Raw genomic sequence first — 16,792 nt, forward strand, 5'->3', positions numbered from 1 at the left:
GTGGAACCAGATCTGTTTTCAAAAGTCCTTGTTATCAATTGCAGGGCCAAAGCCAGTTGATTCTGGGGGTGATGGCCATAGACGTGTCTCTGGACGACATCAAGAGACTGACTCCTCGTTTCACTGTAAGCCGTGAGAGAGTGTAGGCGCAATCTGCACTTCTTTATTTACGACTGATGGTTTGCAACATCGAAGAACTTGCACAACCATTGCATTGAACTATAGCAGCTGGGTCACATTCAGTGCTGCTGCATTCTTTGTGTTTACTAAATCTTGTTTTTTATAATGGCAAATTAATTTAAACGGGTCATATCATGTGAAACAATTCTCCCAACTCTTTTGAAATAAATATTTAATCTTAAATATAGACATACATACGCAATGAAAGCAAGGAATCAAACCTTTTGTGCCTGAATTTGACCTTTTGTTTGAGTTGACAGTTAATGAAATTACTGAATAAATTAATCAATTGAAACAATGACTTTAAATTTTACATCTAAATTTAAGTCAATACTTATAACCCAATAGTTATCACATTGTTAAAATTCAAGAAATATGTTAATGTTAATGTCTTTTCAATTATTTTAATGAAACTAAAATAGCTTAAGTACAATAATATATAATAATAAATAATAATATACAATAAGAACAAATGTCATTTTGCAGTCTTAAAGGTACAATTACAAAAACAGCCTATCAAATGCTTCATCGTTCTTGTCTTTTGTTTTATAAAGCTTGGGCCAAATGGATATTACTTCGCCATCGACCCCAACGGTTATGTGCTACTTCATCCCAACCTTCAGCCAAAGGTATGGCTCTCAGTCATATTTCTTTCTCTCTTCTTAGACAAAGTTGCTGCCCATAACCATGTGTATGGTCAGTTGTGCATGGCTGAAGAACCTTCACTACAGTTTATGTTGAAATAATGCAGGCCACCCACATCCGCAGAGCTCATTCGCCCTTTGTAATGAATATCATTTGTGCAATCCAAACACAATCGTTCTGTTTAGTTCACAGATGAAACTACATTTATTCAAAACACGTGCATGACAATTAGTAAATGTTTAGTGAGTGATCCATGGGATTAGTGAACACTTTGTATGGAACAAAGTAGGAATGTTGAGAAACGCTTCCTTAGTAAGGCACTTCTTCAAGGAAAAAGTGACTCATTGGTAAATAGTTTTGCATACAAATATGGTGTGTTGACCAGTATTGATTTATGGTATTACTTTGAAAGTTGTTGTTGTTTGTCTGCAGGATCTCAAGTCTCAGGAACCCGTGACATTGGATTTCCTGGATGCTGAACTAGAGGATGAAATGAAAGTAGAGGTGAGCAATATAGAGCAAACATATATGACGTTCTATTTTCTGCAGGACATAAATTGTTTTTTGTCCTTACATTGAAAGTCAATGGACCCAACTGAATTGAATTGCATGAACAAAACAACAACAACAACAACCAAAAAAAAACTCTTGAGACTTTTTTTTCAGGATATCTTCTTTACATGAATAAATAACAGAATTTAAATTTGTGGGTGAACTGTCCCTTTAAGCTCAATAATCTAATATCAACAATCAGATTCAAAGCTGGTGTGATTTTGATTTTGTAACATCCCTTGTGCTCTGTTGTACAGCTGTTGAAGTCATAACAAAGTGATTATCGAAGCATCAACAAACTGCAAAGTTGATCTCAGTCCTGTTTGATTTCAGAACAATATAAAATATCATTTTCTCACCTCACAGCCCAAATGACTTATTTTCTCACTTGAGAGTGACCAACGGGACATCAGATTACAATAGCAAATGACAGCAATGTCCTTTTTTAGTTGTCGGCTTTTAGAGATCCAGTGAAGCGTTTACAGCAATCAGTGACACACCTGTCTGTTTGACTTTCTATCTGTCTTTAGATCAGAAGAAACATGATAGATGGTCACAAGGGTCAAACGGGATTCCACACACTTGTAAAGTCACAAGATGAGGTAATTGTGCATACTTTAAACAGGCAGTGCTTCTCAGCTGGTTTTTTCTTCATATCCCAGATTTTACACACATGGAAACAACATAAAAATGATTTCAAATTGTAACACTTGTACAAAAGCTATCAAAATGGCCTTAAAATCAAACATTTGAATGTATAATTTTTTTTATTAGTTTAAAAAATATATCTTGTAGTAATTCACAGCACAAAACACATTGTTGTCAGTAAAAACCAAGTCTATCCTAGTCGTATTAATGTTAAATAGATCATATTTTTTCTTTTAACAAATGACAGATGAAATTGCACTAAAATGGTACAGAGTTTGACTGGCCACACATCCTTTGACTTCAACAACAAAAAGATATGGAAAACATTTTCTCCTCCCTTTTAAGTGTTTTTTTGTTTTCCAACCAGCCAGTTGAGAACCATTGACTACAACACTAGTTATTTAGAAATAAAACAGGAATTAATGGTTCATTAAACCACTTTCATTGGTTCATTGTTTTATTCTCATTGCAGCGTTACATAGACAGAGGCACGAGAACCTACACTTGGGCTCCAGTCAATTTGACAGACTACAGGTCTGAGAATCTTTTTTAATTTTAAGTTCTTTGTTACATGTTTTTGTATTTGTGGAGGTGTGTTTGTGGACATATGAATTGCCACTAGAGGGCACTGTTCAAAGTCACAATGAACTGTATTCAACAGATATTTGACATTATACTTCCATAAGGACACAGATGAGAGAAAACAGTAAATTAGCCATAGGATGAGGATAAAATCTCCTTCATTTGAGTTTGAATCTATAAATTGCAACCTACATGGACTTAAAGCTACAAAACACCAATTTTGATTCCACTGGGTGTAAATTTCTCACTTCAGATAATGTCAGGAGGACCTGCTTTTAACCATCATTAATTTTCTGTGTCTTCTCTCTGTAGTCTTGCTTTAGTTCTACCCAATTACAGTGTGAGCTACATCAAGGCCACTATTGGAGATACCATCACTCAGGCAAAATGTAAGTACCCACCGGACCATCACTCACCTTTATCAAACTCAGTGAAATGCCAATCTCTCTGCCTCAGAGATGAGAAGCCGTAGTGTGTGTACCTGGTTTATATTCAGAGAGCTCAACCCTGCCCCCTCCGTTCATTTCACATCTTTTGTTTTTTGACACCCTCACCTCCTCTGGAGATGCAACAGTGTGGTTCCTCAGTTGTGGTCTGTCTTCATGAGCGCTTCGCCAAACGGGACGACGACCCCCTTAAAGGAAAAAATAGCGACTCATCCTGAGCATATTACACCCTGTTTTCCTTCCAGATGCACCTCTGTGCGTGTGTTTACCCTCTCGTCCTCCCTCATGTGGCTTTTGGGAGAGGAAAGCCAATCTCACACTCCCATCCGTTCAGGAGAGCCCTCACAGTTCCTGTGCAATATTCTTATTCAAAGTTTCTGGGGTTGAATAAAATATTGTGAGACCCCTCATGTGCTTTCCTTTATTTTGTCCACCCCAAACCATTTTCATTCTCTTTCTCTCTGTGTTTTTCTCTCCATCTCTCCTCCTTTCCTTTTTTCCCGGTCTGTATATAGCTTGGAGTCCCTCGAATAATTCCGGCAAGTATTTTCCTTCTGTTTTTCCTTCTCACTGTATCCAGTGATACTCACTAGAGATCGGCCGATATTGTTTTTTTGTGACGATATCCAGGCTCAGATGGAATCGTCTTTCACATTTTCTGAGCTGTTCATTGTCAATAAAGATTTGAATCCAAATTTAACCCATTTTATTGATTGTATGCACTTAGTCCAAGACACTTGAGTTAATGCAACTTTTTAAAATTTTAAGATTGGGGACAGAAAGAGCTTGCATGGAAGTACACTTTGTGGGGTATTCAAAAATACATGCAAAAAAAAAAAGGAAGTTAAAATTCTCTAAAGTAAAAAACGAAATGTCAGGGTGATACACCTGTCCTGATATTAAAATGAGGAAAAAAAATACAGGATGAAATTCTTTAAAAGAAAATATACTAAACGGTTTGGCATACTTTTTACTGATAATATTATTATTTCCTTAAAAAAATCTGTGGTGCACTTTAGTTAAATAAATAAATATATATATATATATATATATATATATAGAGAGAGAGATAGAGAGAGAGAGAGAGAGAGAGAGAGAGAGAGAGAGAGAGAGAGAGAGAGAGAGAGAGAGAGAGAGAGAGAGAGAGAGAGAACATTCCTGGGAATTTGGCACGTGTTTTAAAATAGATTTTGTTTTATTTTTCTTTATCGGTCTATCTCTAACCTGCTCACAGTCACCATAGAAAGTAATGCACAAACACACATACCGGAATGTCTGCTTTGCCAGTGTAAATGTTTCCCAGCTGAGTAAAGCAGTTTAGATGTATTCTCTCCTTGCAACTTCACTGTGTTTGTCAACAGTATGAGTGTCATAAAGTGCGACTGTACATTTCCTTACTGGGCCTGAGATTTTTGTGAATGTGTGTGTATTAGTGAGAGCATCAGCAGATGTTTAGTGGATGTTTTCCTGGAGGTTTAGAAGGTGAAACCACAGAAGACATGAGTGTGACTCTTTGTGCTCTGAACTGGTACTATAATCTCCGCCCCTTCGCTCTCTGAATCATCTGGATGCTTTCAAAGCCTCATAAAGGGGCGGTCTAACAAAATACAGGCCTCACTCTTTAGGAAGCATCTCCTCCGTATATATGTGTTGGGCCCACGTGTTCATGTCCAGGTGCAGATGTGGTGTGTGTGTGTGTGTCCCTTTTTAACTTTAACAGGACTGTGCAACTTCAAGGCTACTAACGTTACTGTTCCGTAATAACAGTCTGTACTAATAACTGATCTGCCAGCAGTCCTCGACTTTTCCCTGTGACAGCACAAACCAAGCTATATTTTATCACTTTTTTTTGTCCTTTTACACATGATCACAGAGATTGAATAAAAAAAGTTTTATCAAATCAATTGGAAATGCAGTGGCTTCAATAATTATTTGGACAGTTTAGCCACTCAAAATATAAAATCAAACTTTTAAAGTGACTTGTAATTAATTTCTGTGTAATTTTTACCCCCGTCCATCTGCCATCTCTCTTAGCTCATGTGCATGCATAATTCATTAACATTTCTTGTCATTCACTTTACAATGAGCAGAAAGCCTTAGATCAGAATGCAATATTTTTATTCAAGGCTTGTTCTGTGAATAAAATATTGGTGACCTTTGACCCCTGTGGTTTTACCCTATTTCTCTGCCTCTCTTTTCCTCCTTTCCTCGGTAAATCGCTCCCTCCTTTCCATTTGACCCTTCAGAAGAAACTGGCAAGTACTGTTTTTTCTCTCCCTTTTGTCTTTTCCTTCATGTTTGAACCCTCCGGATGTAACATCTGACCTCTCTCATGTTTGAGTCCATCATCTGGTTTCAGAAAAAAAAATTGTTTTACTCAGAAACATAGCCACATGCATAAATATGTGCCCTGCAATTTTATACATTAAAAAGCAATTTTTTTACCTGTTTTAATGATGATCTTTTAGGATGACTTTCACCATTTCTGTTTATTTCCTTCTTTTTTATTTGATTATTTTCTGCTTATTTTGATCAAATGTAATGGGCTAACTTTCTCTCTCTGGCCCACCCGTATGTGAGGTCGTGTGCCGGAACAGCAGGGTGTCACAGCAGATAACTGCATTACTAGACAGAAGCTCACAGACATATTTTTACAAGCTGTTGTTTGGCTTCCTGCTGACTGTAGAGTTGTGATTCACTGTCAGGTCATTTTGAATGTACCTGTAAGTTCTGGGGGTCTGTTTTTTTCCTGTATATCTGTATTGTATTATTTTATCACACTGTAATGACAGAACTTATTGAAATGATCTTTGTTCTTACAGATTTCTGATATTTTCTTTCAGTTTCTGAAAGCCTGCAGGTGGACAAATTTGAAGAGTATGGATATACTTTGATAGCACCCAGGTCAGTTTCTTAAAGGGATAGTTCTGTTTACTTGCCTTCATGTTGTTCTCCAAATGATTCTGAGAAATGTTTCTCTTCATGTTTTAGAGATTACTGCACAGATCTGAAAGCTCAGAGTGACAACAACACACAATTTCTCATCGACTTCAATGAATACATTGACACAAAGACCCCCAACAACCCACTGTGTGAGTATCTTTCTGGTTCAAAACCAGCACTGAGCTGTTACAGGGAGTGTGGTGGTACAATTAGCTTGAAGGCCAGGGATTCATACCGCTAGTTCAAAGTTCATTGGGGCTGCCCAGGGGTCATAATCTATATTAAAACATGTAGGTCTTTTGAACGACCAACTTTACTTAAAGTAGTAGCTACTATTATCTATTAGCTAAATGATGTATATATTTCAGAACTATTTTTATTTCACTAATTTTGTTTCATTATTCAAACATGTTGCACTTTATAATAGTATTTTTAAAATACTATAGTATAAAAAAATGATCACATTATATTACTAGATAATACCATTACATATTTAATACTTTTTTGTAAAATATTATACATGTATTTTTTTAGATATGCAATATTCTATTATTACAAATTATTGCAATGACACTTTTTAATATTTTTAATATTTTAAATAAGTTAACACTTATCCTTGTTGTACACGTCACTGACTATAGTAAAGATTACTAACTTATGCGTAATTATAAGCACCTAATCCTAAACCAAATGTGTAAAAAAAATGTAATACAGTGATAATATATGATAACATGTTTTTACATTGCTTTAACTCATCAAAATAAGTGAAGCAATTTTCGATTTTTTTTATAAGTTATACAAGATTCAACTAATTTTTTAAAGTCAGTTTAATGTAATTTAAATTGAAATGACATAAACATCCAAGTTGATTGTACTTAAAAATACTTTAATACAAAATTTTTAAACAGTTTTACACAATATTTTATGTATGTATATATATATATATATATATGTGTGTGTGTGTGTGTGTGTGTGTATGTGTGTGTGTGTGTGGTGTGTGTGTGTTTATCTATATGTGTGTGTGTGTGTGTGTGTGTGTGTGTGTGTGTGTGTGTGTGTGTGTGTGTGTGTGTGTGTGTGTGTGTGTGTGTGTGTGTGTGTGTGTGTGTGTGTGTGTGTGTATATGTGTGTGTATATATAATTTTTGTTGACTAAATAATGCCTAAACGGTTAAAAAAATCAAGTAATAGTCATATTTTAATTTGCTAGTATTACAAAATGAAATAAACTACATAGACTCATGTAGGATGTTAGATTAAAAAAAAACAATTGGAATCAATTTAAATGTAGAGTAGGCTATGTGTTTCTAAAACACTTTTTGCCAAATTTGTTTAAACTGTCTTTATATACCAATACATATCTAAAATGTAAGTACTCTGAAAATGAGTTTATAAAAATAGAGTGTCTGTAGTTCTCTCAGGGCTGCAATAAACAAAGCTCATTATTCCATTCGGACGGAGTGCTCTGATTGACTGGGCGACTGTCACTCTCCCTCGCTGCTATGGCTACCAGCCCTTCTGCAACAGGAGCTAGCCAAATGCGCGCACTCGGTTGACTCGCTAATTTCTGAAGAGGAGAGGTTTTCGTCAAGCCACGAAGTTTCACAATTATGGCAGAGAAAGAGCTGTCAAAAAGGTATTTTATTACCTGTGATTCTGACATGATGTCACTCCATCGCACTGCGCTCCTCTCTGCTCCGCACTGGTAAACGCGTCCTGCAGCTGAGCGGTTGGCATTGCGCGTTCAAGTGTTTTGGGGGCGTGGCTTTGGAATGAGCTCAGAAGGAAGGGGGGGGGGGAGTTTCTCTGTTGGATACTTTCAAAATCCAGGAGTTTTCTGCCAGTTTCTCAGACTTACCTACCCCACCTTTAAGTTCTTGCATAGATGAAATATTTTATTCACAATCAAACTACTTTGGTTTAAACACGTGATATCTAAAGCTGTTCTCATACACCTTTTCTTGATTAAATTAGAGGTTTTGTGTTTCAGTCTAATTATATTTATTGTTCTCTTGTTGACCGTGTTAATGCTAAGTAAACCTCCTCCCTTTGCCCCCACACACAGACACCCCCCTCCCCTCCCCTCACCTTCCTCTCCACAGGCTGCTTTGATCTCACCAGGATCTCTTGGTGCTGCGGTAATCACTTGGTTTGGTGCACATGTGTTGAATGTGTAGGTTTGGCTATAATACTTTATACCTACGAGCCCACCCCCCCAATTCGGCACCAATTACCCTGTGTGAAGTGTGTGAAAGAGGAAAAGCAGGACATGTCACAGAAAGAGAGAGAGAGAGAGAGAGAGAGAGAGAGAGAGAGAGAGAGAGAGAGGATCTGTGCTGGTACATTGGTAGGGTCAAGGACATTAACTTAACTAAAATATTTAGATTTATAATATATTTATGTTTAATAATGCTCCAAAAGTTGATCTCTATTTCAGAAGAAGAAATACAACAGAACAAAAATTCACTCACATTCACCAACAGACAATGATTTTGACTGGTTTTCTTTTTCTTTCTTTTTTTCAGTCAAAGAATGAAACTTCCTCATGAGCACAGACAGTAAAATGTTGTAACCGGCAAAACATAGCACTGTAAACGCTCAATTTTGGGGCTATTTGTCACAGAGGCCTGGTATTTTAAGTCCACGATTTCCTCGCTGTCAAACATAGGCGGATCAGTTGAATTGTGTTCTTGCGCTGCTCTCAATCAGGTCCTAATGAAAAGCATGCGCCGTGCAAAGGGGGGCGGAATAAAGTTGTACACCAGCTGCTCTTTCTGAAGTGTGTGTGTTTTGTCGTAAAGACTTTGCGGTAATGAACTGCAGTGCGATGTTATAAAACACTTTAATGTTCTGAAGGTACCCGCACCAAAAAAAACGGAAAACCTTTGAACACTTACTGCTGTTCATACCGCCAAAGAATACAATCGTGTTTCACGTCTCGGAAAATTAATCTGCGTGTTACTTTCCCGACGCGTCTCACCGCCTCTTTTTTTGCGTCACTGTCTCGCTCTCTTTTTATGAAGTTCTACTTCTTTATGACTTTGGCATCGGTTGCCTCAAAGGTCAGAATGTGGAGCCTGTTCTTACTCATGACCAACAGGTGTTTATGCATTTATCAAGTCAAAGGTGAAGCTTATAATGATGTAAAGCTTTGTTTTGTGCCTATTGTTCCTCCTTTAGGTTTTGCTCCTGTAGTGTAAGGGTCATTTTGATACTCGGGCGATGGGTGATGGACGATAGTAAAGGAATGGCGATATGTCAACTGAGGCCTTTTTATTTGTGTACTGTTCCTCAGGTAATATGGACCTAATAAACAGGATGCTGCTGGACGCTGGCATCACCGCTGAACTGGCCAAACACTGGAGCGAACAAGGACTGTGAGTTGCACCAAATTATAAAAAATCACTTTCATTTAACCTTAACATAGGATAGAGAGATTTCCGTCATCATTTACACTCTTGATGTTGTTGCAAACCTGTATGATCTTTAATTTTTTTCTTTTTTCTTTGGTGGAACACAAAATGTTTTTAACTATGTTCACACTGCTCTTTTCCATACAGTGAAAGCATATAGTGATCAGGGGCTGTCAACTTTCAAAATGGACAAAAGTGCTTTTTAATTTTTTGGTTCTATTTTGTCCTTTTAGGAGTTTGGGCACTGTATGGTTTTACTGTATGGAAAAGAGCAGCATGAACATTCTGCTAAGCATCTCTTTTTGATGTCCACAGAGAGAAAGAAAGTCACATGAGAAGCATGAATTTTTCTGTCATCTTCATACATTTAAACACTGATTGGCATGAGTACATTTCTTTCAGTCTAATTTAGCCTATTTATTTTTTTGATTGTCAGGAATGACAGAATCAAGGCTAAGTTTGTGGCGACAGATGGCGGTGTCACTAGAGTCTACCCTGCGAGGTAAATCTGTTATATTTTTTTACGTTTTAGGAATAGCAGGCAGGCCCATAGGACTAAAATTGTCTTTGTGTGTGTGTTTCGCAGTGCTGGTCCAGAATGGACAGAAGAGGCAGAAACGTATGAGTCCAGTTTCTACAAGAGAAGTCTGGACAATGATGTTTATATATTTACATCATACACAATCAATAGTATGTATGAGCTTGAGATGATTATAGAGGCATATACCACTTTTCCTATGGATTAATTGACATTTTCTGTCCTCTCTTTATCAGAAACTCAAGATTCAGTTTTAGCGAGTAGAGCAATGGACCTGAGAATTGATGAATTCATGCTGAAACCAGCAGGTGAGAGTCTGACGTTATAGTTTTAATAATTACCATAGGAATACACTGTAGATAGCCAGTGGTTTAGAAAGATACAACAAAGTATGTTGTGATAAACCAACATAAAAGCCTGGTCAAGTAATCGGACAATATTTGAAACATATATAATATAATATAAAAACTCATTGGACATTGGCCATTGGCCATCTTGCTCCCTAGATATTGGCATCAACATTATCAGTAGAGCTAATAATATACCAATAATAGATTATTAGTAATAATCGGATGAGTCTTTCTCGTTTGAATAGTTGTTTATTTAATAATGTGAACTGATTCAAAATTTAAAACTAAACTCATTTTTGTTATATGTTTCAGTTGTCGGTGTAAAACTGGATATACAGACCTGGATGGAAAGCTTCATGAACACTACAATTACGCCTAAAGTGAGTGCAAAGAGTTAACTACCTGTATTTCTGTTTACTGTAGTGCAAGTTAGAAGGATGATTGGGAATATTGCCAGTTTGATTTATCCTGGTGTCAGTTTGGCATTTGCATAAATTAGGGATGCACAGATAGTAAAATTCTCTCTGATACTGAGAAGTACATAAATGGCAGTACATTTTTGCTATTTTGTCTAAATACATTAGACATAAACATTTAAACCAAAATCAACCTTTTAAATGCTACAGGTGAACTTAGACATCACAACAATAACATGTACAGTGTAAAGATTTACTGTATATTCATTTTAAGATTTACATTTAACAGTGTTAATAACAGTGTTATTGTGTGTTATTTATCTAAATGTAGATGTGAAAAAGAACATGCACAATTAAATATCCAATATGAGCCAATATGCCCAACATCTACCAATAAATAAATAAAATATTGACTGATAACCGATATTGTATTCATACTATTGTGCAAATCAATCTGTCTATTTGTAAATCTTCCTGCACAGTGTGTTGGTGAAATCTGTGGGTGCAGGAGAAATGATGCGGTAAGATCATATTTATTTGTTAGATCTGAAGAGATAATATCATATGGAATACCTATCTATATTATATGCAATTTGATATTGGTTAGTTCAAAAATACAGTACAAAACAGTAACGTGAGATATTGTTACTATTTAAAACAACTGTTTTCTGTTTTAATATGTTATAAAGTGTAATTTATTCCTGTGATCAGAGGTGAATTTTCAGCATCATGATTCCAGTCTTCAGTGTCACATGATCCTTCAGAAATCATTCTAATATGCTGATTGGTGCTCAAGAAACATTTCTCAAGAAACAGCTCAATATTTTTGTGGAAACTTTTTTCAGGATTCTTTAGTGATTTTTTTGTTTGTAATAATATAAATATCTCTTTTGATCAAGTGAATACACTTGCTCAATAAAAGTATGAATTTCTTTCAGAAAAAAAAAAAAAACTTGACTCCAATCTTTTGAAAATGAGTGTATATTACTCTAAACCTGTGTTTATCTTTTTCTCACAAAGTATCTGGACTGTGTACTTCTGGACGATGGAGGCTTCCTTGTCATGTCCAATCAGGACGAGTACATGAGTATGGTGGGCCTCTCTCTCTTACCCAATCAGAACCTCTCCATTTTACTTCCATTCCACATTCCCCTTCTTTGACCCCTGGAGAGCACCCACCCAACCCCACCTGCACCCCGCCGGCAACAGCAGTAGAGTAAATGTTTAAAGTTAGGCTCAGTGAGGGAAACCAATCAGAGCAAAGTGTGTGCGGGATAAATCACGGCCGGAGTGTTTGGCAGCAGGACTGAAGCCATGGGGACCGATTGTGCCCTAAATCCCGTCTCCTCCCCTCCGTGTGGGCAGACTCTCCAGGGGTCGGCTAGGACCGGACATTCATTACGGCTGTTATTGCACGGGGAGCGGCGGCGGTTCTGTACACTCTAGGATTTATATCACCTTTGGACTGACTTATAGTCTCGGACGAATGCGCTCTTACATTTTTACGTCTAATACGAAGCTGGAAGCTAAACCTGTGTGTGTTCGTAACAGTAACCAGAACAGGGGCGTGTTTTTTTGGGGGGGGGGCGTTTGTTCCTCACACACATGCGGTCGGTATCACACCTCAGAGATTTTCTGGGCTCTCAGATAACTCTTTCTATGGTTTAATTTATGGTAATGAAGTAGGTTTTCCTAATTAGATTAGAAGATATCCTATATCCTATATACCCCCCCCGAGCACGGTGGGCTCCACACTCTTTAAACACACACCATGTAGTTCACAACTTATTCTACAGATAAGTACAGACAGACATCCTCATCCCCATAGTGACACATGTCTGATGCCTGCTATTAAACTATAGAACAATGTTGTGAAATTATGACTTTGCTAGGTCAGAATTATTCACTATTTTGAATAGTGAAACACATTCTGCAGATTTTTCCTAACAATCAGTGTGAAAAATATGAAAAAAAGTAGACGGATACCATCTGCTTTCATGATTTATTTTATTTTACATTTATTTTACCTTACCTTGCCTTAAATTACCTTACCTTACCAAAAACTAAACCAAACAATAAGCTTCACTGACAAAGAATCAGATTCAGAAAGCCGCACTTTGTCCTGCAGAAAACTGCTAATAGTTGACGAGTCCCTCTTCAGGAGCAGATGTATGTGTATTCAGAGCTTGATTCCTTATACTGTTTGTAGCTCATCTCAGGACATCTGCAGAGCAAATGGCGAATAAACAAACATTTCATTGCGGGCTTAAATGATGTTAACTGAAAACAAAAATAGCCTTTGTATACTTTATTTTTCAGTGGTACATCTTCAAAGTCTGTGACTGTTTCTTTTTAAAATGAAGATTCATGAGGGGCATGAAATTAAATAATAAATATGCCCCCAGAAATAAGATAAATCTGACAAAACTTGGCAATGCTACACCTTTGGTAATAAACAATGGAACTTTTTGCCAGCAAAAGTGTCCGAAATGTCGCTAATGTGGCCGCAGCTTTAGTCTTTAGTAATTATAATTATCCCAGTAAAAAAACAAGTCTATGGTAGAGTTATGACGTCGATTTTTAAGTAAACGTGTATTTGTGCATTTTCTGTGTTTTCAGATCGGACAGTTTTTCGGTATGATTGACCCCAGCCTAATGAGAAATATGATGAATGTATCCCTGTACTCACTCACCAAAACCTATGACTACCAGGCCCTCTGTGAACCCACCAAAGAATCTAAAGCTGCCGCTGGTCTCAGATCAGTCTACGTGGTGAGTTTCATCTTCATCTTTTGAATTCATTTCAGTTCCTCATGACCAAAAATAAAGTCAGTTTGTAAATCCAACAAAAATGTGTTTACAACAATTCACTCACAATGAAAGTCTATCCCGTAGTGGTTTGCGTGTTGTCTTAAAACTGTTTTGGCCAAGTTATCACTTGTAAATAGGGATTTGCTTATGTAGCACATTTTCCTCTGAATATAAAGTTTAGTCATGCGGTTAGTGAACTTCTTGTTATTGTTCCATATCACACTGATAAGTTAGCCTCACGATACTCTCTCTGATCTGTGTGACTTGAACAATTACAACCTTGTCTTACATGGTGACTAAATCTCTCAAAACACGCACAGTCAACCATGAATCATCACAAAGAGACACTTCCTCTCTCATGCTAATCAGAGCAGCGTGTGCGGCAGCTAATCGTCCCCTGAGCTCATTCGTTTAGCCTTGTTTGTGGATTTATGCTTGCATCTGCTGAGGTTTCATCTAATATCTCCCGTATTGTTTGGCACAGGGTCCTTTCTATCTGGCAGGGTCGTAATAGGGGCCCCTGCCAATAAAATCAGGATGTTTTGGTGCTTCTCAGCTCCGGATATGCAACTTGCAAAGTTAGAAAAGAATGTCTGAGAAGAATGAGAGTTTAAAGGCCATGTTGCAGGGTTAATTTTTCAACGAATTTGTGCAATTTGCTTGTTGGTAATAAACATTTAAACACTTATCCATTGTATTTTATGTTGTTGGGTATCACAAAACGGAATATAATACGAAAAAGTAGGTACTATCTTACAGCGGTTTGCAACGATTCTCCTTTCCCCCACAATGCATTGCATTACGTCACCTTGGGGAGAGAATTTACCAAAGACCGCCTTGAGGGCATTGAGAGTGACTGGAGAGAGACGAGTAGTAGACGAGATTATTCAGATGGCAGATTATAGATAAATTAAATAGATAAATACATAGATATAGATAGATATATAGACTAGATATATAAATAGACAGACAGAGATATATAGATATAGATAGATAGGCTAGTATATGCGGCAACTGCACATCCAATGGCGCGGGCGCCTCTGACGTGCGACCAACTGTACGTTGTCAATCTACCTACTATATATTTCTATCTATTTATCTATCTAGCTGCTAGCTATCTATGCTAACGTTATGCTATCTAGCTGTCTGCCTATCTCTCTCTATACCGCCCACACAAGCACCTGCCAAACACAGCGACAGACACGCGGCGGCTACGTTTGCAACAACATTTTCACCGGAGGAAGAGATATATGGCGTTCCGATCGGCTCTTTAATATGACTTTGCAACATGCACTCGTCTCAATGAACGTCTCACTCAACGTCTTATTTATTTTTTTTATTCTGCTATTTATTTCTATTCAATTTAAGACGCTGACGTCACGCAGACGTCACGCAAATCACGTGTGGCAGTGAAGTGTCGAGTCAGACGTTACGCGTCATCCACGTGTGGCAGTGAAGTTATTTAATGTTTTTTTTCGCTAACACGTATTTAACACGCTATTCACAGTACAACACGGCTCAGTGCAGTGTGTCAGCGGCCGGCGTTCTGATCGGTTCTTTAATGTGACTTTGCAACTTGCACTGGTCTCAATGAACGTGATACTTGTGTCTGTGATTTTTATATAGGATATGTGTGTGTGTTCTTGTTTAACCCACGTTTTGAGGGCCAAATGCCCCCACAAAGATAGAATTATGAAGAAACCAAATTAATATAGGCTATTGCATTTTTATAGCGTGTTGTTGGTTGTTATTGTGATTTTAATTTTTTATAATTGTAAAATGGCTAGGCTACAGCACTTTGGTAAACTAGAAAAATTATATTCTGAAAACTGTCTGTTAAAAAACATTTTTTACACAAAATAATTTGTGTAAATTCATATTTACTATTTGGAATAAAAAGAAAAATAGAATATATATAGGCCTATATATAAAACTATGATTAGAAAAAATAATGAAAAATACAACTACAATCTGCCATCGTAAAAACATCATGCCAAATAATGCAGATCTAAATTAATTGGGGAAACTAAATAACATTTGCAGGTATGAGAAAAAAGTAGGCTAGGTTAGTCTGAGACATGCAAGTTTGACTATGCCTACTAATAGCCTGTTCAACGGCTTAGTGAAGGTGTAGAAACAGAGATAGTAGCATGTTATTTAGTGCAGGAAAATATAGTGTAAAGGAAGAATTAAAAGATTTGAGAACAGTTCAATTCACAAATTGGAAATAATAAAATATCTATATTGAGGAAGTATCAACATCAAAAAGGCAAGTAATTTCTGCAACATTTACAATTATACACTGAGAATACACCTCAATTTATTCAATAATAAACTGTGCTCGCCTTTCTCTTTTGAGGTGTAACTGTTTTATATAAATCTGTTGACTGTCAGATCGACTGTCAATCAAACTTCGGCAAAACTCTAAAATTAAACATTACAAGTATTACAAATTACAAATATTATTTATGTTAGTTAATTAAGCCCAAATGTTTACAACTACGTTATTTTGTGTTGGTCAAGAGACTCCTAGTGCTGAATAGCACGAATAGAGCGTCAAATACGAGTCTAGTTGGAGGCTTGAACATTCGCTCGAGTTCAAATTTTTCAACTTGTGCGGAAAACGTTCGCGGCAAACGCGTTGCCCTATTCACGTCTTTGCATTGACTTTGTATGTAATCTACTCGCGCAAATAATTAAATTTGCGTTCGGTGTGAACACACCACGCCTATATAGCTAGCATGATGCCTTCTATTTCTAGATGACAAAGACAAAGTTTACCAGTACTATGACACTATGACAAAGGGTTACCGGTACTTATCTGAACTAACGTCATAATCACTGCCACTAGATAAAAAGACAGATTTTTCACTCGGTGCTATTTAATGACAAAAATATGTGTCGTTATTGTGCTCTGCTGCTCGTAGACTAGCTCCAGTGCTCATTGCTGCGTTGCAAAATGATAGCAATTCACTAGGACACTTCACCAACTCTCCGCTCATTCTCCTCGGACCATGCATTTAATTGGCTTTAACGGCCATCAGTTCTTGGCAATTCCTCATTTGCCCTCTCACGTCTGGCAGGTTCGAAATTATACGGCTGCGGGCCATCATACATGTTGGCTCTTGCCACCTCTTCCTCATCCCAGTCAGTCGCCATATACTAGACTGAGGCTACCTTTCCTCCACTTCTCCCCAACGTGACGTCATCACCGAATTGCGTAAAAAAAAAACGTTACTACCAAAAACGTAAAAAACTGGTCTTTAAGA

The 16,792-nt window shown here is 37.1% G+C and overlaps 1 protein-coding gene across 3 annotated transcripts in view; it reads left to right on the plus strand.

Annotated features, from left to right (window-relative positions):
• The window catches only part of cacna2d1a (calcium channel, voltage-dependent, alpha 2/delta subunit 1a), a 93,958-nt gene that overhangs the window by 66,057 nt on the left and 11,109 nt on the right, over window positions 1–16,792 (plus strand). For 2 of the 3 annotated variants that reach the window (XM_077234259.1, XM_077234258.1), the window contains exons 17-32: window positions 45–125; window positions 735–809; window positions 1,258–1,329; window positions 1,908–1,979; window positions 2,498–2,559; window positions 2,920–2,996; window positions 5,897–5,957; window positions 6,045–6,145; window positions 9,291–9,372; window positions 9,845–9,910; window positions 9,995–10,098; window positions 10,183–10,254; window positions 10,609–10,676; window positions 11,195–11,233; window positions 11,733–11,804; window positions 13,332–13,484. In XM_077234259.1, the coding sequence (XP_077090374.1) occupies window positions 45–125; window positions 735–809; window positions 1,258–1,329; window positions 1,908–1,979; window positions 2,498–2,559; window positions 2,920–2,996; window positions 5,897–5,957; window positions 6,045–6,145; window positions 9,291–9,372; window positions 9,845–9,910; window positions 9,995–10,098; window positions 10,183–10,254; window positions 10,609–10,676; window positions 11,195–11,233; window positions 11,733–11,804; window positions 13,332–13,484 (1,257 nt within the window). The remainder of the gene's footprint in view (window positions 1–44; window positions 126–734; window positions 810–1,257; window positions 1,330–1,907; window positions 1,980–2,497; window positions 2,560–2,919; window positions 2,997–5,896; window positions 5,958–6,044; window positions 6,146–9,290; window positions 9,373–9,844; window positions 9,911–9,994; window positions 10,099–10,182; window positions 10,255–10,608; window positions 10,677–11,194; window positions 11,234–11,732; window positions 11,805–13,331; window positions 13,485–16,792) is intronic. The other variant, XR_013205235.1, reaches the window with a different exon arrangement.

The sequence above is a fragment of the Siphateles boraxobius genome, unplaced genomic scaffold (genome assembly GCF_051911475.1).
Source record: "Siphateles boraxobius isolate OS27281-9 unplaced genomic scaffold, OSU_SipBor_1 19, whole genome shotgun sequence".
Lineage (NCBI taxonomy): Eukaryota > Metazoa > Chordata > Actinopteri > Cypriniformes > Leuciscidae > Siphateles > Siphateles boraxobius.